We start from the raw sequence: 23,163 nt of genomic DNA on the forward strand, positions 1-23,163 counted from the left end.
CTACAGACTCGGGAGAAGCGAAGGTCGAGAGCCACGCGTCCTCCGAAACACGACCCTGCAAAACCTCACTGCTTCTTGACACACTGCTGGCTTAACCAGGAAGCCAGCCACACCAAAGTGTCAGAGGAAACACTGTCCAACTGGCGACCGAGGTCAGCCAGACTCCCGGCCCACCACAACAAGTTGCTAGAGCGCCGTGGGACAAGGAAATCCATTCTGGGAACCCTTAAAGAACGGATTAAATGTGTTCTGGAAACAGTTTTTTGCAACATCTTGCAAATGTTTTATACAAAAATTATATAATCATCAGTAAGACTGGACAGTTTTTGTGTTATGAGAACATTTGCCGCGACCTAATCAATGTTCTGGGAACTTTCACAGAACCAATTTTGGTTTGATGGGAAGCTTAGTCGGATTTGTGAACTGTATCATGAGATTACATTTAGAATAACCTGAATGCATCCCCTTGTTTAACTCATTTTGGAAGTTGCTGGTTTGCTGAGCATGTTCAGATCCAAAGAGTCCGGGTGTGTGACCTACTAGATTAACCCTGCTATTGGCCAACGTTTAAAATCATAAACAATCTCTAAAACCTACATCTACACAAACCACAGGTCTATCTGGGACAGTGGGTGGACTGTACATGCATAATGGAATGTTTTCTCTATCTGAACATTAGCTCTCAGTTCATTGCGTAGGGGAGCCTTCATTCTCAAAGACGCAGGGAGATGAGTCTTTCTGGTCCAGATTATACTGGTCCAGATTATACTGGACCAGATAACATCCAGGGTGATGAGTCATCTGAGTCCACAACTGTTCCTCAGCAATGACACTGTTATTCTGATAACATCCGTTAGATTGACTCTGGACAGAGTGTCTGGACAGAGTGTCTGGACAGAGTGCTTGGACAGAATGTCTGGACAGAGTGTCTGGACAGAGTGTCTGGACAAAGTGCTTGGACAGAGTGTCTGGACAGAGTGTCTGGACAGAGTGATTGGACAGAGTGATTGGACAGAGTGCTTGGACAGAGTGTCTGGACAGAGTGTCTGGACAGAGTGTCTGGACAGAGTGCCTCCTTGGCCCCGACCTCTTATGTCATCTCACACTATGGCAGTTCAGTGATGTATGAAACACTGCCGCTACTCTAAACTTAGAAACTCCTTGATAAGTAAGTTGTCAGAGGATGTCTCAATCAGGCCGAGCAGCCTTTTGAGTTTTAGTGTTAAAGCACCCAGGCCCGAGTCAGACTTCCACTGGACTTTTGTTCTCTGTCTTCTGGGTTGTCACCTTAGGGCAATATCCCTCCCCAGAGTCCTTTGTCTCGATTGGGCTCTCGCATGGCTTTTATTTTTACAAATGCAGAAACCTGTCATTGAGGTTCAGAGGGTGATAGGGACCGTGTCTGTGACAATCCGAACGTCTACATTCCAGGCCAGTGGGTGGGTTTCCTGGGCAGGTCCAGCACCCTTCCTCTCCTTCTCTCCTACCTCTTTCTGCTTCCCCTGTCTCTCCATCCTGCTTCTCTACCCCTCTACCCTTCTCTGCCTCTCTACCCCTCCCAGCCTCTGCCTCTCTATCCCTCCCAGCCTCTGCCTCTCTACCCCTCCCAGCCTCTGCCTCTCTACCCCTCCCAGCCTATCTACCCTTCTCTGCCTCTCTACCCCTCCCTGCCGCTCTACCCCTCTCTGCCGCTCTACCCCTCTCTGCCGCTCTACCCCTCTCTGCCGCTCTACCCCTCTCTGCCTCTGCCTGTGGCTCCCCTGCCTCTTTCTGCCTCTCACTATGGTTCTATCCGCCCGTCTCTGCGTCTCCAGATGATGTCAGTGACAGGGGAGTTGGGGATTAGGTGTACTCACGCCAGGGCCATGATGCAGAGAGGTCAGGCAAAAGACTCCAGGCGTTTCAGCGTGTTCCCATCGTCAGACGACAGGCCCATCCCACTGTCTGACTGTCCCCCCTGCACGTGCAGAGAGAGGGAGGGAAATATCAGGATACAGACAGAGAGAGAGAGAGAGAGAGAGAGAGAGAGAGAGAGAGGATGAGAAGATGAGAGAATGATAGAGAAAGTGTCAGAGCTAGTCCAACAAAAGGGTGGTCTCACATATGTCTATTCTTACAGGCCAGATGTTTTACACCCCACTAATTAGGCAGCTCTGTAGTGAAGAGACACCCTCATGTTAACTTGGGGGGGTGATGAGTTAATTCACCTCATGGTTGTCGTTAGAGCTGTTCTCCATGGTAACCTCGTCAAAGGTCTTCACACTTCCCGGCCGGATGTTCCTGAAGGGGTAAGATTTCCAAAGTCAGATCTCAATCAGGGAATTCCAAGATTACATGTGCCAAAAAGCGGCATTGAGAAACACAATAAGCGGGAACATAATCAAGTTAATGAACAATTACATAGTGTCAGTGGGATTGGTCTTTGAAAAGAACCTCTATTTATTTTGCTTTTCAACAGACGCTGAGAATCAAATGGCTGCTTAATTCCGCTTAAGGGATAACTGCTATGAGAGAATTTCAACACATTCTCAATAAACACACTCGTAGGACCTGTGAAACGAGGGCTTGACAAATATTATTTTAAGTGGACATAAACCCTAAAGCAGGGTCTGTGGTTTGGGAGGAAATTCCTTGAAGGGGCCACAATGCTCTGGGCTCCCTCAACATCTCACTGCCAATGTATATAGTTCTTATCTCAACCTTAATCAGGTCTTTCATTGTCCTCAACTAGATCTGCATGACCTTCTTTAAGAGTAAGTAGCCGACCCGCCAAGCAAAGCATATGTTAAGAAAATGGTGTGTACTTTGAACAATGTACTGAAATGATTGGTTGTTATTTTAAAGGCACAATATGCAGAAATCGCTCCGCCATTTCCTGGTTGCTAAAATTCTAATATTTTGCCTAATTTCTGTTTATGTGACAAAACAAGCAGTCATTGTGAAGATAATCATTGTACCATCTAAACCGCTGTGAAATATATTTTCCATAACTAAAAATATTGTATTTTCAGCTGTTTGAAGCTGGTGTACCAAACTGAAAGTAAAAGATGCAAAAACGAAACTTAAGAACGGGAAGCATAGAAATAGCGCACATTGAACATATCCACAGCTTCTTAGACGTGCTTTAACCGCGAATGACAGATCTATCACTCACATTTCTACGTGGACTTTGGTAGGGTTGCCCAAAAACGTACATATTGTAGCTTTAACATTCAGTACATTTAAGATAACACATATTTAAAGCGAGATAAACGTTCCGTTAAGCCAAGACACCCAAGGAGACATTACATTTCACTGCTGAAGTGTCTCTATTAAATGTTATATAATGTACATAGACTTATGGCAGAAATCTTCAACTAAACTGCAATGCTATAAAATGTGAGAGAGCTTATTCAATAGTGTTGTGAGCCACAGGTGTCTGTGTGATCTCCGTGTTAGGTTCAGGGTAATATCTCTCTGTTAGGTTCAGGGTAATATCTCTCTGTTAGGTTCAGGGTAATATCTCTCTGTTAGGTTCAGGGTAATATCTCTCTGTTAGGTTCAGGGTAATATCTCTCTGTTTGGTTGAGGGTAATATAGCTGGGTAATGTAGTGTAGTGACTGGCCAGCTGACAGACTCCTGTTTCTTACCAGGTGTTCCCTGAGTCGCGGTGAGAGAGCGGCCTGGTGTTGGTCTCCTCTGACCGGGCCGTGTTGGAGGGGTCTCCCTCCTTGGACAGCAGGGCTGCTATAGGGATGTAATGCTTGCCCTCCTGAATGGAAAGAAAGAGGAGCGACCACAACATGTCAGACAAGAGGCCTAGCTAACAACTATCATAGCATGACGGAAAACACATGTATGTGATAAGTGTGTGAAGCCTTTTGAGATTTGAGCATAATACTGTCCGTGTGCTCCACAAACATCCATTCAGGGCTTGCAGACCAGCAGGGAATGTTGCCAAAGAACCCAAAGGTCACGCATAATATATAAAATGTGGAATGCCTGAGGGCCACAGATGGAGCAGTGTGATGTTGGTAGAGAAAACCTCACTGACTGGCCAGTGAAGAACTGAGTCTGTCTGTATGTAACAGATCTACAGTTGAAGTCGGAAGTTTACATACACCTTAGCCAAATACATTTAAACTCAGTTTTTCACAATTCCTGACATTTAATCCTGGTAAAAATTCCCTGTATTAGGTCAGTTAGGATCACCACTTTATTTTAAGAATGTGAAATGTCAGAATAATAGTAGAGAGAACGATTTATTCCCAGTGGGTTATTCCCACTTTTATCACATTCCCAGTGGGTCAGAAGTTTACATACACTCAATTAGTATTTGGTAGCATTGCCTTTAAATTGTTTAACTTGGGTCAAACGTTTCGGGTAGCCTTCCACAAGCTTCCCACAATAAGTTGGGTGAATTTTGGCCCATTCCTCCTGACAGAGCTGGTGTAACTGAGTCAGGTTTGTAGGTCTCCTTGCTCGCACACACTTTTTCAGTTCTGTCCACAAATTTTCTATGGGATTGAGGTCAGGGCCTTGTGATGGCCACTCCAATACTTTGACTTTGTTGTCCTTAAGCCATTTTGCCACAACTTTGGAAGTATGCTTGGAGTCATTGTCCATTTGGAAGACCCATTTGCGACCAAGCTTTAACTTCCTGACTGATGTCTTGAGATGTTGCTTCAATATATCCACATAATTTTCCTCCCTCATGATGCCATCTATTTTGTGAAGTGCACCAGTCCCTCCTGCAGCAAAGCACCCCCACAACATGATGCTGCCACCCCTGTTCTTCACGGTTGGGATGGTGTTCTTCGGCTTGCAAGCCTCCCCCTTTTACCTCCAAACATAACGATGATCATTATGGCCAAACAGTTCTATTTTTGTTTCATCAGACCAGAGGACATTTCTCCAAAAAGTATGATCTTTGTCCCCATGTGCAGTTGCAAACCGTAGTCTGGCTTTTTTTATGCCGGTTTTGGAGCAGTGGCTTCTTCCTTGCTGAGCGGCCTTTGAAGTTATGTCGATATAGGACTCGTTTTACTGTGTATATAGATACCTTTGTACCCGTTTCCTCCAGCATCTTCACAAGTTCCTTTGCTGTTGTTCTGGGATTGATTTGTACTTTTCGCACCAAAGTACATTAATCTCTAGGAGACAGAACGTGTCTCCTTCCTGAGTGGTATGACGGCTGCATGGTCCCATGGTGTTTATACTTGCATACTATTGTTTGTACAGATGAATGTGGTACCTTCAGGCATTTGGAAATTGCTCCCAAGGATGAACCAGACTTGTGGAGGTCTACACATTTGTTTCTGAGGTCTTGGCTGATTTCTTTTGATTTTCCCATGATGTCAAGCAAAGTGGCACTGAGTTTGAAGGTAGACCATGAAATACATCCACAGGTACACCTCCAATTGACTCAAATTATGTCAATTAGCCTATCAGAAGCTTCTAAAGCCATTACATCATTTTCTAGAATTGTCCAAGCTGTTTAAAGGCACAGTCAACTTAGTGTATGTAAACTTCTGACCCACTGGAATCCCCTTTTACTTCTGATACAGTGAATTATGAGTGAAATAATCTGTCTGTAAACAATTGTTGGAAAAATTACTTGTGTCATGCACAAAGTAGATGTCCTAACCGACTTGCTAAAACTATAGTTTGTTAACAAGAAATTTGTGGAGTGGTTGAAAAACGAGTTTTAATGACTCTAACCTAAGTTTATGTAAACTTCCGACTTCAACTGTATCTTAATGGAAGGGTTGAAATCCTTACTGTGCGGCTCTTTTCTGTCCAGTCAGGATGGGTTCCCACACGGTTGGTTTTCAGCGAGAACTATACTGCGGTTTTATGTGACGTGTGAGGTCTGGTCTGCTACCATCACTTATCTCTTTACAATCCCCACTCTCTGTGACTGTGTTTTTGACTGTCTTTGTTGTTGTTTTTTTGGCATTATTAGGACTTGATGGGACCGTATAGTTTTGTGTTCGCAGGGGAAACAGACAATTTTCCCTCAGCAGACACAGTCGCTGCTTTCCTTTTCCCTGTCTTGATTCCAGTGGTGTAGTGGAGGGTATACAGAGGTATGTGCCGTGTACCTCCAATTTTGTTGTGGGCATTGAGTATGCTCACTTCTTATCCCCACGATTCATATCAAAGTAGTGAAGTGGAGGTATACGCCGTATCAATTAATAAGGCTGATGGAACAGATCTGAATGTTTAGCCTAAAATATTGATAAACACATTTTAAAGCTCAGCAATGTGCACGCGGCGGTAGGCCTACGCGCAAATGTTCCAAAATTCAATTTGCGGAAAACACTGTTCTAAAATGCAGCCAGGTCGAAATTGGACGTCTATCCATGTCCTGAGACCTTGAAGGAGCTGTTTCCCTTGGCTTTCAGTGGAGTGATAGGTAACGATGCTTAGTGGAAGGCAGTTGTTGACGTGTTCAGAGGCTCCCTGGTTCGAGCCCCGGTTTGGGATGAGGAGAGGGACAGAAGCAACACTGTTACACAAACTCCATCTCATGTGTTCTACACAAACACCGCTAACCAAACAATAGTGCTCGGTGCCTGCGCAGTTGAATAAAAGGGTAAATACACTCATTTACATTTACATTTACATTTAAGTCATTTAGCAGACGCTCTTATCCAGAGCGACTTACAAATTGGTGCATTCACCTTATGATATCCAGTGGAACAACCACTTGACAATAGTGCATCTACATCTTTTAAGGGGGGGGGGGGGGGGTTAGAAGGATTACTTTATCCTTTCCTAGGTATTCCTTAAAGAGGTGGGGTTTCAGGTGTCTCCGGAAGGTGGTGATTGACTCCGCTGTCCTGGCGTCGTGAGGGAGCTTGTTCCACCATAGGGGTGCCAGAGCAGCGAACAGTTTTGACTGGGCTGAGCGGGAACTGTGCTTCAATTTAAAAAGAGGGACTCAGTTGACAGCCTCATTTATCTACAGTATTTCAATAGTAGGCCTACTATTAGCCTAGTTGCACAGTACAGCTTGGATAGGCCTGTCTGTAAAAGACCAATATGGGATTTATCATTTTAAATCATTGAGAGTGTATGTCACACAGTGCTCTTGATAAATATTTGTGAATATTAGAGTATACTCACTTCTCCAGGCACCACTACACCACTGTTGGATTCCATTCCTCTTTCTCAATATCTCCTTGTCATTCCACTACCCGGGGGGGGTTGAGTGTGACTTCCCCTCCCAGTTACTGTGACCACACCCCTGGGCCAGACCCCAGTAACTAATTAAATTGTTAAGTAGTTCCCAACGGACAATGTGGCTGGAGTCCTTAAAGAGCGGCTGCCTTTAAATAGCAACAAATCCCTTTGAAAATGGCCTATGTGGTATCGATATGAGTAAGAAATATTTATTCTAGTGTCAAAATTGACTACAAAGTGTAAACAGGTTAATTTTGTTCATAGAGTCAGCCTCGTCTTAAACTGACTCTGGAACATCTGTGCGTCACACCGGGAAATGAAGGTTGGGTTTTGATTTGACTTGCCCACTAACATGGGGTGAACAGCTGCAGTGATTTCTCTCTATCCAATAGCATAGACAGTGAGTCAGGCCTGCCCAGCAGCCCGACTTCGTTTTCATAAGACAAACATTTTTTTACATGAGAAATACTGCACCAAATACCTTAGATGGATGTAAAATTGTGCAACTTAAACATCCTCGGACAAAACGGCATAATTAATTACAGATTTTCTGAGTTATGGGGATTTTGAGGAAGTAAAATAGGCTTCTGCGTCTACAGTGTCTCATTGGGGACAAACATCATTAACCAAACACGGAATCAGTCAGGAAACACACCTCCAAGACTGAAATAAACATTTTCAGATGAGCAACAGAAAAACACACGTGCCAATCGGTGTGTTCAGTGGCTCTTCATCTGTGTTGTGGCTTCCCCCACATGAAAGTAGTTTTAGCCACTTTGCCTAAACTTGACTTACTTACCTAAACCCTTTTACTCCGTGAGGAGCATAGGTTATATACGCAAATGTGCTCCGCCACACTCAGTTTTACTGGCCAGAAGCAAAGCATATAAAACACAGTAATACAAGCCTTGTGAGCATAGTGCTCTTAGATGAGGCAAGGCCAGAGCATAGTGCACTTAGATGAGGCAAGGCCAGAGCATAGTGCACTTAGATGAGGCAAGGCCAGAGCATTGTGCACTTAGACGAGGCAAGGCGAGGGGTGAAAGTAAGCCGGTACAGAGTACCGGCAAAATAAATAGCGGGGGTACGCCATACCGGTAAAACATGAGCCTATCACAATAATGAAAACCGAGATTGCAAGAAAACTGTAAGCTATTACACCATCATTTATCAACCGCATGAACAATGTGCTGATAGACGGGTGGGATACGATCCAAAATGAGGTGTGGTTCCATGTGAACACTAACATTTTGCCAAGGTAAAGATGACTGGTCGGGACCAAGACGCACACGGACAGCAGTGGACGCATCAATCAATTTAGGCTACAAGAGGGTGCCTAATGACAATCGGTGAATGTTATTAACATTTTTGGTGTTTTAATAGACGTCTCTCATCAAACAGCAGGTGCACAGTGCAGTGTTTTAGATGCTGTAATTCCCTTACAGTACACGAACGTGGGCAGGTAGCATACTTTTTTAAATGATTTGTTTGACAATCAGACAAAAACATCATGCCTGGTTCTGTTCATGCCACATTGAAAGGTAATACAGTTTTACAGTTAAAGCTAGAATACTAAATTGAAACAATAACAAAGTGGTTCACCCGCCTCATAGTTTGAATCATGTTTTGAGGCTATACCGTGTTTGCTTACATTTACATTGTTTACAAACGTATAAAGTTATATTTTGGATTCTGATGGGGTACGACAGTTGTACTAAGCTCATGAGGCATTTATAAGTTATATTCTTCAAGAATCAATACGTATACAGTGAATTCAAAAAGTATTCAGACCCCTTGACTTTTTCCACATTTTGTTACGTTACAGCCTTATTCTAAAATGTATATATATATATATATATATATATATATAAAAATGCTCAACAATCTACAGACAATACCCCATAATGACAAAGTGAAAACAGAAATACCTTATTTACATAAGTATTCAGACCCTTTACTATGAGACCTGAAATTGAGCTCAGGTGCATCCTGTTTCCATTGATCATCATTGAGATGTTTCAAAAATGTGATTGTAGTCCACCTGTGGTAAATTCAATTGATTAGACATGATTTGGAAAGGCACACATCTGTCTATAGAAGGTCCCACAGTTGATAAAGCATGTCAGAGCAAAAACCAAGCCATGAGGTCGAAGGAATTGTCAGTAGAGCTCCGAGACAGCATTGTGTCGAGCCACAGATTTGGAACCACCAAAACTCTTCCTAGAGCTGTCCTCCCGGCCAAACTGAGCAATCGGGGGAGAAGGGCCTTAGTCAGGGAGGTGACCAAGAACCCGATGGTTCCTCTGTGGAGATGGGAGAACCTTCCAGAAAGACAACCATCTTTGTAGCACCCCACCAATCAGGCCTTTATGGTAAAGTGGCCAGACGGAAGCCACTCCTCAGTAAAAGGCACATCACAGCCCGCTTGGAGTTTGCCAAAAGGAACCTAAAGTACTCTCAGACCATGACCAACAAGATTCTCTGGTCTGATGAAACCAAGATTGAACTCTTTGGCCTGAATGCCAAGCGTCACGTCTGGAGGAAACCTCTCACCATCCCTACGTTAAAGTATGGGGGTGGTGGCAGCATCATGCTGTGAGGATGTTTTTCAGCAGCAGGGACTGGGAGAGTGGTCAGGATTGAGGGAAAAATGAACGAAGCAAAGTACAGAGAGATTCTTGATGAAAACCTGCTCCAGAGCACTCAGGATCTCAAACTAGGGCGAAGGTTCACCTTCCAACAGGACAACGACCCTAAGCACACAGCCAAGACAACACAGGAGTGGTTTCGGGACCAGTCTCTGAATGTCATTGAGTGGCCCAGTCAGAGCCCGGACTTGAACCCGATCAAACATCTCTGGAGAGACCTGAAAATAGCTGTGCAGCGACGCTCCCCATCCGACCTGACAGAGCTTGAGAGGATTTGTAGAGAAGAATTGGACAAACTCCTGTTGTGGAAATTCAGTACTGAGAAAGACTTGGTCATTTCTTCAAACAATCATCTTATTTAATATTGATTAATTATTGCAATAATGAGGCTGGTCGAACCCCCACCCTTGAGTGTAGGACCGAGTAACCTCACCTTCACACAAATGCAGAGTACTTTAAAAAGCTGATACTAACAATGCTCAGCCATAGTTGGTTCAACCCCCCTCATGCAGACCAAGGATCATCATAATCCACTCTGGGTTCATCCTGTCGTTATCTGCACGTGGGTTGTTGTCTTAACCCCACCCTGGCTTAGTTTCCCAGATGCAAGGATGATTTTGGGACAATGAGTGATTGTTCTACTCCTAAGCTATCTCTAGTAAAACACATTCTTGTCTACGTAATGCAGTCTTTAAATCATTTGTCAGCTCAAGCCACCTCCAGTGACCATACGCCCAGATTAGCTGCAGGGAACTAGAGTGGATATCATAAAACACAGACACTAACAGGACAGAAATATCATCCTATTTGTTAAGTATTAATTGCTAACTATTAATATCAAACAAATCAGGTAAATATGTACTTTTTCTATCACATTACCCAAATACCAGTGTGCCAAACTTGTAGCGTCATACCCAAGAAGACTCGAGGCTGTAATCGCTGCCAAAGGTGCTTCAACAAAGTACTGATTAAAGGGTCTGAGTACTTACGTAAATGTAATATTTCAGTTTTGTATTTTCGTATAAATTTGCAAAAATGGTAGATTTCATGAGGGGAAAAAAACAATTTCATGCATTTTAGAATAAGGCTGTAACGTAACAAAATGTGAAAAAAGTCAAGGGGTCTGAATACTTTCCGAATGCGCTGTATATCGTTACGTCCAAAAATGGATGTAGCAGGTAAGGATTCTAGCTCTAAATGACATGCGTTTACTATTAGGCCTATTAAAAAACGTTTAGTGCACACCCACATTGGAGGTCCTGTACCTGGCAGATATTACATCTACTTTCACCCCTGGGCAAGGCCCTATCCACAACCCTGCTGACCTCTGATCTCCAGATCACCTGGTCTTCATCACCGCCTTCACCTATCCAGTCATTTCAGACTAGTGATAACCTCACGGGCAGAAGGAATAGATTTGAAAGTATTAAAACAAAGCCATGGGGATCTTACCTGCTGTACACTGGCCTGTAGCAGGTCTCCTAGTCTCTCCACCAGCTCAGTGAAGGATGGCCGGTCTCCTGACTCGCCCTGCCAGCAGTCCAACATGGTCTGGTATCTGAGGAGAAATACGCATCATGTCATTATGCTGGCTCATATTCACATTCTGATAACACAGACACACTGTATAGCTATGTTGAGCAATATACAAATAAATGATGGTAATAATATGGTAATCGTAGAAATCTATAAGGGTTGGTAATGACCCCTGCTTGATGGTGATGAATTTAGCACAATGCAGATGGCCATGCATTGCTAAGTTTCACTCCGCTGTGCTTTGGTGAGAAGCAGACATTTACCCAAAAGGCACATTTTTTTATTTCTTTTTTTATTTCACCTTTATTTAACCAGGTAGGCAAGTTGAGAACAAGTTCTCATTTACAATTGCGACCTGGCCAAGATAAAGCAAAGCAGTTCGACAACATACAACAACACAGAGTTACACATGGAGTAAACAACATACAGTCAATAATACAGTAGAAAAAAATAAGACTATATACAATGTGAGCAAATGATGTGAGATAAGGGAGGTAAAGGCAAAAAAATGCCACGGTGGCAAAGTAAATAAAGTATAGCAAGAAAAACACTGGAATGGTAGATTTGTAGTTTGAAGAAAGTTCAAAGTTCAAATCTAAATAATATGGTGCAAAGGAGCAAAATAAATAAAATAAATAAATACAGTAGGGGAAGAGGTAGTAGTTTGGGCTAAATTATAGATGGGCTATGTACAGGTGCAGTGATCTGTGAGCTGCTCTGACAGCTGGTGCTTAAAGCTAGTGAGGGAGATAAGTGTTTCCAGTTTCAGAGATTTTTGTAGTTCGTTCCAGTCATTGGCAGCAGAGAACTGGAAGGAGAGACGACCAAAGGAGGAGTTGGCTTTAGGGGTGACCAGAGAGATATACCTGCTGGAGCGCGTGCTACAGGTGGGTGCTGCTATGGTGACCAGTGAGCGGAGATAAAGGGGGACTTTACCTAGCAGGGTCTTGTAGATGACCTGGAGCCAATGTGTTTGGCGACGATTATGAAGTGAAGGCCAGCCAACGAGAGCATACAGGTCGAAGTGGTGGGTTGTATATGGGTCTTTGGTGACAAAACGGATGGCACTGTGATAGACTGCATCCAGCTTGTTGAGTAGGGTATTGGAGGCTAATTTGTAAATGACATCGCCGAAGTCGAGGATTGGTAGGATGGTCAGTTTTACGAGGGTATGTTTGGCAGCATGAGTGAAGGATGCTTTGTTGCGAAATAGGAAGCCAATTCTAGATTTCACTTTGGATTGTAGATGATTGATGTGAGTCTGGAAGGAGAGTTTACAGTCTAACCAGACACCTAGGTATTTGTAGTTGTTCACAAATTCTAAGTTTGAACCGTCCAGAGAAGTTATGCTGGATGGGCGGGCAGGTGCAGGCAGCGATCGGTTGAAGAGCATGCATTTAGTTTTACTTGTGTTTAGGAGCAGTTGGAGACCACGGAAGGAGAGTTGAATGGCATTGAAGCTCGTCTGGAGGGTAGTTAACACAGTGTCCAAAGAAGGGCCAGAAGTATACAGAATGGTGTCGTCTGCGTAGAGGTGGATCAGAGATTCACCAGCAGCAAGAGCGACATCATTTATGTATACAGAGAAAAGAGTTGGCCCAAGAATTGAACCCTGTGGTACCCCCATAGAGACTGCCAGAGGTCCAGACAGTAGGCCCTCCGATTTGACACACTGAACTCTGTCAGAGAAGTAGTTGGTGAACCAGGCGACGCAATCGTTTGAGAAACCAAGGCTACTAAGTCTGCCGATGAGGATGTGGTGATTAACAGAGTCAAAAGCTTTGGCCAGGTCAATGAATACGGCAGCACAGTATTGTTTCTTATCGATGGCGGTTACGATGTCGTTTAGGACCTTGAGCGTGGCTGAGGTGCACCCATGACCAGCTCTGAAACCAGATTGCATAGCGGAGAGGGTGCGGTGGGATTCAAAATAGTCGGTAATCTGTTTGTTGACTTGGCTTTCGAAGACCTTAGAAAGGCAGGGTAGGATGGATATAGGTCTGTAGCAATTTGGGTCAAGAGTGTCACCTCCTTTGAAGAGGGGGATGACAGCAGCTGCTTTCCAATCTATGGGAATCTCAGACGACACGAAAGAGAGGTTGAACAGGCTAGTAATAGGGGTTGCAATAATTTCGGCAGATAATTTTAGAAAGAAAGGATCCAGATTGTCAAGCCCAGCTGATTTGTAGGGGTCCAGATTTTGCAGCTCTTTCAGAACATCAGCTGAATGGATTTGGGAGAAGGAGAAATGGGGGAGGCTTGGGCGAGTAGCTGTGGGGGGTGCAGTGCTGTTGAATGCAGTAGGGGTAGTTAGGTGGAAAGCATGGCCAGCCGTAGAAAAATGCTTATTGAAATTCTCAATTATAGTGGGCTTATCGGTGGTGACAGAGTTTCCTATCCTCAGTGCAGTGGGCAGTTGGGAGGAGGTGTTCTTATTCTCCATGGACTTTACAATGTCCCAGAACTTTATAGAGTTGGAATTGCACGAAGCAAATTTCTGTTTGAAAAAGCTAGCCTTGGCGTTTCTAACTGCCTGTGTGTATTGGTTTCTAACTTCCCTAAAAAGTTGCATATCGCGGGGGCAGTTCGATGCTAATGCAGAACGCCACAGGATATTTTTGTGTTGGTTAAGGGCAGTAAGGTCTGGGGAGAACCAAGGGCTATATCTGTTCCTGGTTCTAAATTTCTTGAAAGGGGCATGCTTATTTAAGATGGAGAGGAAGGCATTTAAAAAAAAATAACCAGGCATCCTCTACTGACGGGATGAGGTCAATATCATTCCAGGATACCAGGGCCAGGTCGATTAGAAAGGCTTGCTCGTTGAAATGTTTCAGGGAGCGTTTGACAGTGATGAGTGGAGGTCGTTTGACCGCTGACCCATTACGGGTGCAGGCAATGAGGCAGTGATCGCTGAGATCTTGGTTGAAAACAGCAGAGGTGTAATTAGAGGGCACATTGGTTAGGATGATATCTATGAGGGTGCCAGTGTTTGCGGCTTTGGGGTTGTACCTGGTGGGTTCATTAATAATTTGTGTGAGATTGAGGGCATCAAGCTTGGATTGTAGAATGGCTGGGGTGTTAAGCATGTCCCAGTTTAGGTCACCTAGTAGCACGAGCTCTGAAGATAGATGGGGGGCAATCAGTTCACATATGGTGTCCAGAGCACAGCTAGGGGCCGAGGGGGGTCTATAGCAGGCGGCAACGGTGAGAGACTTGTTTTTGGAGAGGTGGATTTTTAAAAGTAGAAGTTCAAATTGTTTGGGTACAGACCTGGATAGCAGGACAGAACACTGCAGGCTATCTCTGCAGTAGATTGCAACACCGCCCCCTTTGGTCGTTCTATCTTGTCTGAAAACGTTGTAGTTTTCAGATAGCATTCAAATAGCATTCAATCTTTTACAACCAGGAGTGCTTTGACTTCAGCAACAACCTGTACTCCACCAGACAGACCCTGTGTGTGTGGAGGCTGACTGACACCAGAGATGACCTGTAGCTGGCTTCCACCCAAATCAACTGTCATCTAAAATACTCATATATCCAATATTTCATTTCCCAAGGATAATCTGGTCTCTGGGGCTGTATCTCATTCCCTCTAGGTCTTGGTGTGAACATTAGGAATGCTCAGAGCCCCCCTCTGGTCTTTGACGAGCTGTCAGCCTCGCTGCCCATATGGGAAGACTCAGGCTCCGTTATGTGCTGTTTTTCCACTGCAGCAGTGGCCTGTAATAACGGCCGGACTCGGCCGTGGAGGAATTCAGAGATGGAGTGCAGGCTGCTGTTTAAATCAAACCCTACAGTCAGGGGTGACGATGGATCCCTAGCCTGTTTCTTACTACGGAGCGCGGCCTCCAAACAGAGGCCCTTACGTAAACAGAGCCAGGTGCCCATTAGCTCCATTATGTTCCTCTGATTGGCACCAGATTGAGTCAATTTGGAGTTTGGAGACAATTCCAGTAAAAAGCAGATGGTTCATTACATCCTCCGTCTTTTGCCCTCTCCATCTGTGTTTGCATGCCGGGAACCTAGACCTTGGCTTGACAAGACTTCTCCTCTCCTCTCGGCGCAGTGGAGATTGGCTGGAGAAACGACCGGGTTGCTGGGCTGTGATTCCCATGTTGATGAGTGTCCTTGGCCAGGTGGAGGGACTCCTAACATCCTCACAGTGACAGGATGGAAGCCCAGAGCAGATCACCATGGGCCACACATCAAGAGGAGGGGATGTAGACAGCAATGTACAGCCGCACAATTTCAACCCAGCTTCCTCTCTGCTGCGTAAGGGGAATAAATTGGTTCTCCCTCTACTGTCTCTTCAGGGAATACTTTGTCGAGGGGGGCCAATGTGGTGGTCGCAAGAAGTGTTGGAGACGGGGTATTACCCCTGTAGACGAGAGTGTGTACCGCTCCTCTGCTTGCCATTTAAAGTGATATCAGCGGGTCTTGTGTTTATCTCAGACAAGAGGCAGGTTTTACATCATGGTTCCTTGGCATGAGCATGTGTTCTCTATATCTTCATTCTGTCAATGGAAGGCTTTGCTTTGAACCAGAATGGAAAGTATCTTAGAGAGGGATCTTAGAGAGAGGAACTTGGCACCAGTGGGTGTGACTCTGGATCTACTGAGCTGACATTTGCTTCTGTTCGTGTCCCCGCTCTCTAAGGCCTGTGTCACATAAAGCAATGTGGATGCAATTTCTGTGACAACATCTCAAGCAACTTTGCTGATACACAAAGCAATTCAATTGCAATTGAAATTACATTCAACATCCAATCCTGTCAAACGTCACATAATGGTTTACATAAATTATTTCTTTATCCAAACGTTTGGTAATTTTAATAGCAACCCAAATGAGCAACCCAAATGCAACTTTATTGCAAGCAACATAAATTACCTCCGGATTGCTTTGTGTGACATCGGCTTAAGACTCCAGTCTGGTTCATATTTTGCTGGTCATCTCCAATCACCATCTCCCATGTATTGGTGATATATACATTAACTTGGTTCCAGTTGGCACAATATGTTTAAAACAATTCTGGACAACATTTATCAATTACAAATGAATAAGACAGAGGAAGTTTGACTCCACCATGCTCTGTCACAAATGAAAACCAAACGCTATGCACACGCACGCACGCACGCACACGCACGCACGCACGCACGCACACACGCACATAACTGAATGTGAGATAGATTAAGAGCAGAGCTCAGGAAGTGAGAGCAAGATGTCCTTATTGTAAACTCAGACATATGCCGTAGCCTGGGACAGTGAGTGAGAGCCCCAGACAGAGCTCCCTGCTGAGAAGTCACCCAGTCACCTAAAGGCAACAACAACCCTAGCTCTCCCTATCCAGTCCACCTCCCTGCTAGACAAACAGCACTGATACCACAGTGCCAGGAGAAACCCCACTAGACTCCCCCAAAGATATTCTGTTTCAGAAGCAGCGTCCACCTCTGCCCTGCTTCAGAGCCCCCTTGTGTGGACAAGGGAGGGAGTGTCCCGCCCTTTGGCTCTTATTGCCCTGTGGCTGGCTGCCCCCCTGGCCACTCCACGCTCCCCAGCCTTTAGTGTTGGGCTTAATTACGGCCGCATCGATGTCAGTCTTAAAATGGATCCGCACCTTGCCACCCGCAGCCCCCTCGGTTAACTGCCAATCAGCAGCTCCCGTCTCTCCTCCACATTCAGAGCTGGATTACCCACAATGCCTATAAGCCCTGTCACTCATTCAGACGAATGAAGGAGCAGATACAAGGCCTTTTTTCACTATATCAATATGGGAGGCTTTTATTGACTGCCCTTTAATATATGGCTCTGAGCAAGAGTTCCTGTTAGCTAATTACACTCAGGAGAGGTTGGGGGATACGGAGACATGACGAGAGGCATGGTTCGGGCTCTTTACAAGTTTCAAGAGCCAAGGGAGCTCAGTGTATTATGCACAGGCAAGAGGTAAGAGAGCTATAGCATTTATGATGAACTTTCTGACATTGGGCCACTCTTCAAACTGCAAGTGCATTGCTTTTTTTGGAATGAGTTAGATGATGAGATGGGGTTTGTATGTTAAGTAATGGAGAAGCAAAGACTGCTTGATCCTTACATCTCAGAGGAGGAGTATTCCGGAGCTCTCATCCTGGTCCCTTCCTTCAGTCGGCAGCAGAACTCCTCGTCGATGTGTAAGCCAGGATATGGAGAGGCACCTGGGAAGGGGAGAGGGAGAGCGAAGTGCAAGGTTATCAGACACTTCAATCTCCCATACAGAGAGGGTTGGATACTTTACAAAGATTAGAGAAGAAAGCTTCATAAACACTCAGTTAAGACTGCTTCAGAATCAACTGACTGACCTTACACATGGGCAATGATATTATACATTGAATAACATCTAGAGATAATGCTAGAATAATTCTGAAATTCGAATATCGGGGGTGAGGTAAGATATTTCCTGTCCGGCGCAGCCAGAGCCGCCCGCCTGTCCGTCGCAGCCAGAGTGTTTTGTTTTGTTTCTTTAATATATAAGAAGATGAGCATACACATTCCCGCTGCGTTTTGGTCCACACCATACGACGAACGTGACAGAACTACCCACCACAACTAGATCAAGCAGCGTGCTCGGGAGGAGATGGACACCTGGTCTCATCAGGAGTGGATTGGGAGGAGAGACTGGACTTGGGGCCAGGTGATCGACAGATGTCGGAGCCTACCCGGGAAGAACGAGAGGCAGTCCCCAAAATTTCTTTTTGGGGGGCACACGGGTAGTTTGGCTGGACCAGGGGTGAGGCCTGAGTCAACTACCCGTGCTTTTTGTGGTGAGCATGTGCCTGCCTCTCGCACTCTCTCTCCAGTGCGCCTGCCCAGCCCAGTACGTCCTGTTCCTGCTCCTCGCACTAGCCTTGTAGTGCGCACACCCAGTCCAGAGCCTCCGGCGACAGTTCCCCGTCCAGAGCCTCCAGCGACAGTTCCCCGTCCAGAGCCTCCGGCGACAGTTCCCCGTCCAGAGCTTCCGGCGACAGTTCCCCGTCCAGAGCTTCCGGCGACGTTTTACAGTCCGGAGCCTGCAGAGACGGCCTACAGTCCGGAGCCTGCAGAGACGGCCTACAGTCCGGAGCCAGCAGAGACGGCCTATAGTCCGGAGCCTACAGAGACGGCCTACAGTCCGGAGCCTACAGAGACGGCCTACAGCCCTGAGCCTCCAGCGATGCTCCTCGGCCCGGAGCCTCCAGTGCTCCCCCACAGCCCGGTCTATCCTGTGCCTCCTCCACGGACCAGACCAGTCCAGTAGGTCTCCCCAGCCTGGTGAGTCCTGTGCCTGCTCCCAGAGCCAGGCCTCCTGCATGTCTCCCCAGCCTGGTGGATCCTGTGCCTGTGCCCAGAGCCAAGCCTCCTGCAAGTCTCCCCAGCCTGGTGAGTCCTGTGCCTGCTCCCAGAGCGAGGCCTCCTGCATGTCTCCCCAGCCTGGTGAATCCTGTGCCTGCGCCCAGAGCCAGGCCTACTGCAAGTCCCGCCAGTCCGGAGCCGCCAGAGCCGCCCGCCAGTCCGGAGCCGCCAGAGCCGCCCACCAGTCCGGAGCCGCCAGAGCCGCCCGACTGTCCGGCGCCGCCAGAGCCGCTCGCCTGTCCGGCGCAGCCAGATCCGCCCGCCTGTCCCGCGCAGCCAGAGCTGCCCGCCTGTCCGGCGCAGCCAGAGTTGCCTGCCTGTCCAGCGCAGCCAGAGTCGCCCGCCTGTCCGGCGCCCGCAGTGAGGGTCCCCAGTCCGGGGTCGGCGGCGAGGGACCCCACTCTAGAGGCGCCACCAAAGTGGGCTGAGCCAGTGGTGGAGCGGGTTCTGTGTCCCGCCCCTGAGCCGCCACCGCGGATAGATGCCCACCCGGACCCTTCCCTAGAGGTTTAGGTTTTGCGGCCGGAGTCCGCACCTTTGGGGGGGGTACTGTCACGCTCTGGCCATAGAGAGGGTTTTATTCTCTATTTTGGTTAGGCCAGGGTGTGACTAGGGTGGGCATTCTATGCCCGTTTTTCTATGTTTTTGTATTTCTTTGTTTTGGCCTGGTATGGCTCTCAATCAGTGACAGCTGTACTTCGTTGTCGCTGATTGGGAGCCATACTTAGGCAGCCTGTTTCTCCGTATAGTAATTTGTCCTTATGGGACTGTTTTTCGCCGTTGTTTTGTTCAAGTGTTTTGTTTCTTTTCTTTAATATATAAGAAGATGAGCATACACATTCCCGCTGCGTTTTGGTCCACGCCATACGACGAACGTGACAATAACTTTAATTCATGCTTGGCTCAGTCTAAATAAAAACAGTAATACACTAAGCCAACTCAAATATCCAATCCAGTTGGGGTTTTCAAAAATATTGCCCACGCCATGTAATCCATAAACATTTCTTGACTCGTGAACAAATATTTTCATGTACCCGACAGAGATCCCTGACACAATATCAGATAGCATCTAAATCTCCAGAGCACTATGTCGATATTAACAAGCATTCTTAGTAGGAGGTAACGCCTGCTAGAACGCCCTTTTTCTTTTCATCACATCAACCAATCATGGCAAACAAATAGGTCGATTACGGCGTAACTCATATCTAACACAGAAACAGGGGTGTAGTTGATGGTTTGGCACCTAAAACTAACAAGACGTGGAAATCCTGAACCACAAGACAAAACTCAAGCTGCTAGACTGCGGGTCTCCATATGCATATGCCAGCAACCTTGGGACTGGAGCAAACCTTTGACCTTCAAACACCTATCAGGTTGCCAGACTGAGTGTTTGTAATTTTTTTGCAGCCGTTTCGTGTCCTAATTTATCTTTCTGAGACCATGTTAACACCACCCAGATGTGTGAGTGGCTATTTGAAGGTACTGTATATGTATCTGTATCTGTGTCTGTGGATATTTGGTATTTTTTTTTCTTGTATTTTATTAAGATGCCGATAAGCTGTTGCCAAGGCAGCAGCTACTCTTCCTGGGGTCCAAACAGAGTGTGTGTGGTTGTGACAAAGAAAGATTACGGGAGAAAGAGAGAGAGTGAGCGAAGGGAGAGAGAGTGTGTGTGTGAGATAGAGAGATAAAGAGGGAGCATGTTAGAGAGAGAGAGAGAGAGTGAGAGCATGTGAGAGAGTAGGAGACAGATAAAGAGAGCATGAGAGGGAGAGAGAGCATGCGAGAGAGAGAGAGCATGCGAGAGAGAAAGAGAGAAACAGAGAGAGAGAGAGAGTGAGAGAAACAGAGAGCGAGAGAGAGAAACAGAGAGAGCATGAGAGAGAAAGAGAGAGAGATAAAGAGAGAGCATGAGAGAGCGAGATAAAGAGAGAGCATGAGAGAGAGATAAAGAGAGAACATGAAAGAGAGATAGAGCATGAGAGAGATAAAGAGAGAAAGAGAGAGAGAAAGAGAGAGAGCGATAAATAGAGAGCATGAGAGAGAGAAAGAGAGAGAGAGAGAGAGAGAGAGAGAGAGAGAGAGAGAGAGAGAGAACAAGTGTTTGCATGTACCCCATGTCTTGAGGTAGTTCACATTTCACACCCTTTTTTGTTGTTGACCCAAGTCCTCCTGGGTGATTGGCTTCATGGCAGAGGTTCAAGCGTAGCAGCACAATCAAACCTAAAGCCCTGCATCAATGTGCTGTTCTTTCCTTACACTTTCCTAACATTTACTCTGAATGTTGTCCTTGCTGCCTATGGTGACATTTGAGCATACAATATGTCATGTGGAGTCTTGCTCTAGAACAGCTTGGTCTCTGCTTTGTTGCACGGTGCAAAGACAGTCATGGACCTACATTCAATGGCGTCTCAAAGGTTGCAGTGGTTTCACCGCAGGGGCAAACATTTACATTGATCGGCTGCTTGGTTACAGCGCGTTTGCATTGCCAGCTGGGAAGGGAACGGCCGGCTTAAATGGGAGGTATTCTTTCTTTTTAACGGCCCTTTGCTTGTGATAGAATTCACAGTGGAAGTTCACTAATGTTTAAAGCACGAGCAGCATGAAAATTGTTCTCTCAAGCTGACAATGCAGCCCCGTTTTATCCCAGAGGCACAATTACGCAGTAGCAGGAGACAGTAATGACCCAGTACATCTGGAGGAGCTGCATGGCTGGGGGCACCTTGCCTCGCCTGGCTAGCTGACTGGAGACTCCTCACTGAACATTGCTGGCTGATGACAGAAAGAAACCGCTCCCTTCTATGGAATGGATACTGCACACTGTGTGCAAAATTGTAAGATTACATGTGAAAAAAAGCTTTTTTGAAAACAATTTTGAGACTATTTCATAAAAAATTTAAATAAATATAAGCAGTAATGTTTACTGAGAAATAACAAAAACACATTTAGCATAATATAATTTTTCTGAAAGAAGTAAGTTGTGGGGGGGGAAAAAGGCAGTGATCATGGAAGCAGTCCATATTTGCAGTTTCATGACAAGTCCTAAAACAATAGTACTTGTAGAGGAGATTTAAGATAAGGACCTACACAACAGAGGAAATCTGCATTGAATAAGTCTGTATTGTTCCACATGGCTGCGTTGTGAAATGTGCACAGATGTTTGTTCATTTCTGCTCATTAATTCTGCTAATGGGGAGGTCAGGTGAGGAGGTGAGGGACTATAAGGCACAGTGAGTCATTCCTGGTCAGGACAAAAGGTCTGTATATTTACCCAGAGAGAAAATCTCCCACATTAGGACTCCAAAGGACCACACATCGCTCTGAGTGGTGTAGATCTTGTCAAAAATGGCCTCTGGCGCCATCCACTTGAGGGGCAGTCTGGACTGTGGGGGGGGGGGGGGGGAGAGAGAGATGGAGATAAGAGACGACAGCTCTTTTAAATCGGTATCTCATCTCACCTGTGTGACTGGCTCTCTCATTAATACCATCAATAACCGACCCGTCACATCTGAGAAGCAGAAGGGCTGGAGTTGAGTAAAGTACTAAACCTGCCCTCATGCCATAGTTCTACCACACTACCAACAACCAAACATCCTCTAGTCTATGCAGATTATTCCGTATTCAGACAAACACTGAAATCTGCTCAGAATATCTGCCATTTATTCAGTCTGTCTTTACAGTGCCTTCAGAAAGAATTCACACCATTACTTTTCTCACATTTTGTTGTGTTACGGCCTGAATTTAAAATGGAATCAATTTCGATTGTTTTTGTCACTGGCCTACACACAATACCCCATAATGTCAAAATGTATGAAAAATGAAAAGCTGAAATGTCTTGAGTCAATAAGTATTCAACCCCTTTGTTATGGAAAGCCTAAAGAAGTTTAGGAGTAAAAATTTGCTTAACAAGTCACATAAGTTGTATGGACTCCATCTGTGTGCAATAATAGCGTTTAACGTGATTTTAGAATGACTACCTCATCTCTGTACCACACACATACAGTTGAAGTCGGAAGTTTACATACACCTTAGCAAAATACATTTAAACTCAGTTTTTTCACAATTCCTGAGATTACCTTTCAGCAGGACAATAACCTAAAACACAAGGCCAAATCTACACTGGAGTTGCTTACTAAGAAGACAGTGACTGTTCCTGATTGGCCGAGTTACAGTTTTGACTTAAATCTGCTTGAAGATCTATGGCAAGACTTGAAAATGGTTGTCTAGCAATGATCAACAACAGATTTGAAAGAGCTTGAAGAATTCTTTAAAGAATAATGGGCATATATTGTACAATCCAGCTGTGCAAAGCTCTTGGAGACTTACCCAGAAAGACTCACAGCTGTAATTGCACGCCAAAGGTGATTCTAACATGTGTTGACTCAGGTGTCTGAATACTTATGTAAATGCGATATTTCTGTACTTCATTTTTAATACATTTGCAAACAC

General features: G+C 45.5%; 1 protein-coding gene across 1 annotated transcript in view; it reads right to left on the minus strand.

Moving 5' to 3' along the window:
* LOC115172609 (vascular endothelial growth factor receptor kdr-like) overlaps positions 1-23,163 on the minus strand; it is an 80,173-nt gene that overhangs the window by 3,267 nt on the left and 53,743 nt on the right. Inside the window, exons 24-29 of the mRNA XM_029730220.1 lie at positions 21,986-22,097; positions 17,441-17,540; positions 11,269-11,374; positions 3,631-3,752; positions 2,208-2,280; positions 1,857-1,957 (exon numbers count right to left, since the gene is read on the minus strand). Of these exons, the coding sequence (XP_029586080.1) occupies positions 1,880-1,957; positions 2,208-2,280; positions 3,631-3,752; positions 11,269-11,374; positions 17,441-17,540; positions 21,986-22,097 (591 nt within the window). The 3' untranslated portion in view covers positions 1,857-1,879. The remainder of the gene's footprint in view (positions 1-1,856; positions 1,958-2,207; positions 2,281-3,630; positions 3,753-11,268; positions 11,375-17,440; positions 17,541-21,985; positions 22,098-23,163) is intronic.

The sequence above is a fragment of the Salmo trutta genome, chromosome 3 (assembly GCF_901001165.1).
Source record: "Salmo trutta chromosome 3, fSalTru1.1, whole genome shotgun sequence".
NCBI classification, from domain to species: Eukaryota; Metazoa; Chordata; class Actinopteri; order Salmoniformes; family Salmonidae; genus Salmo; species Salmo trutta.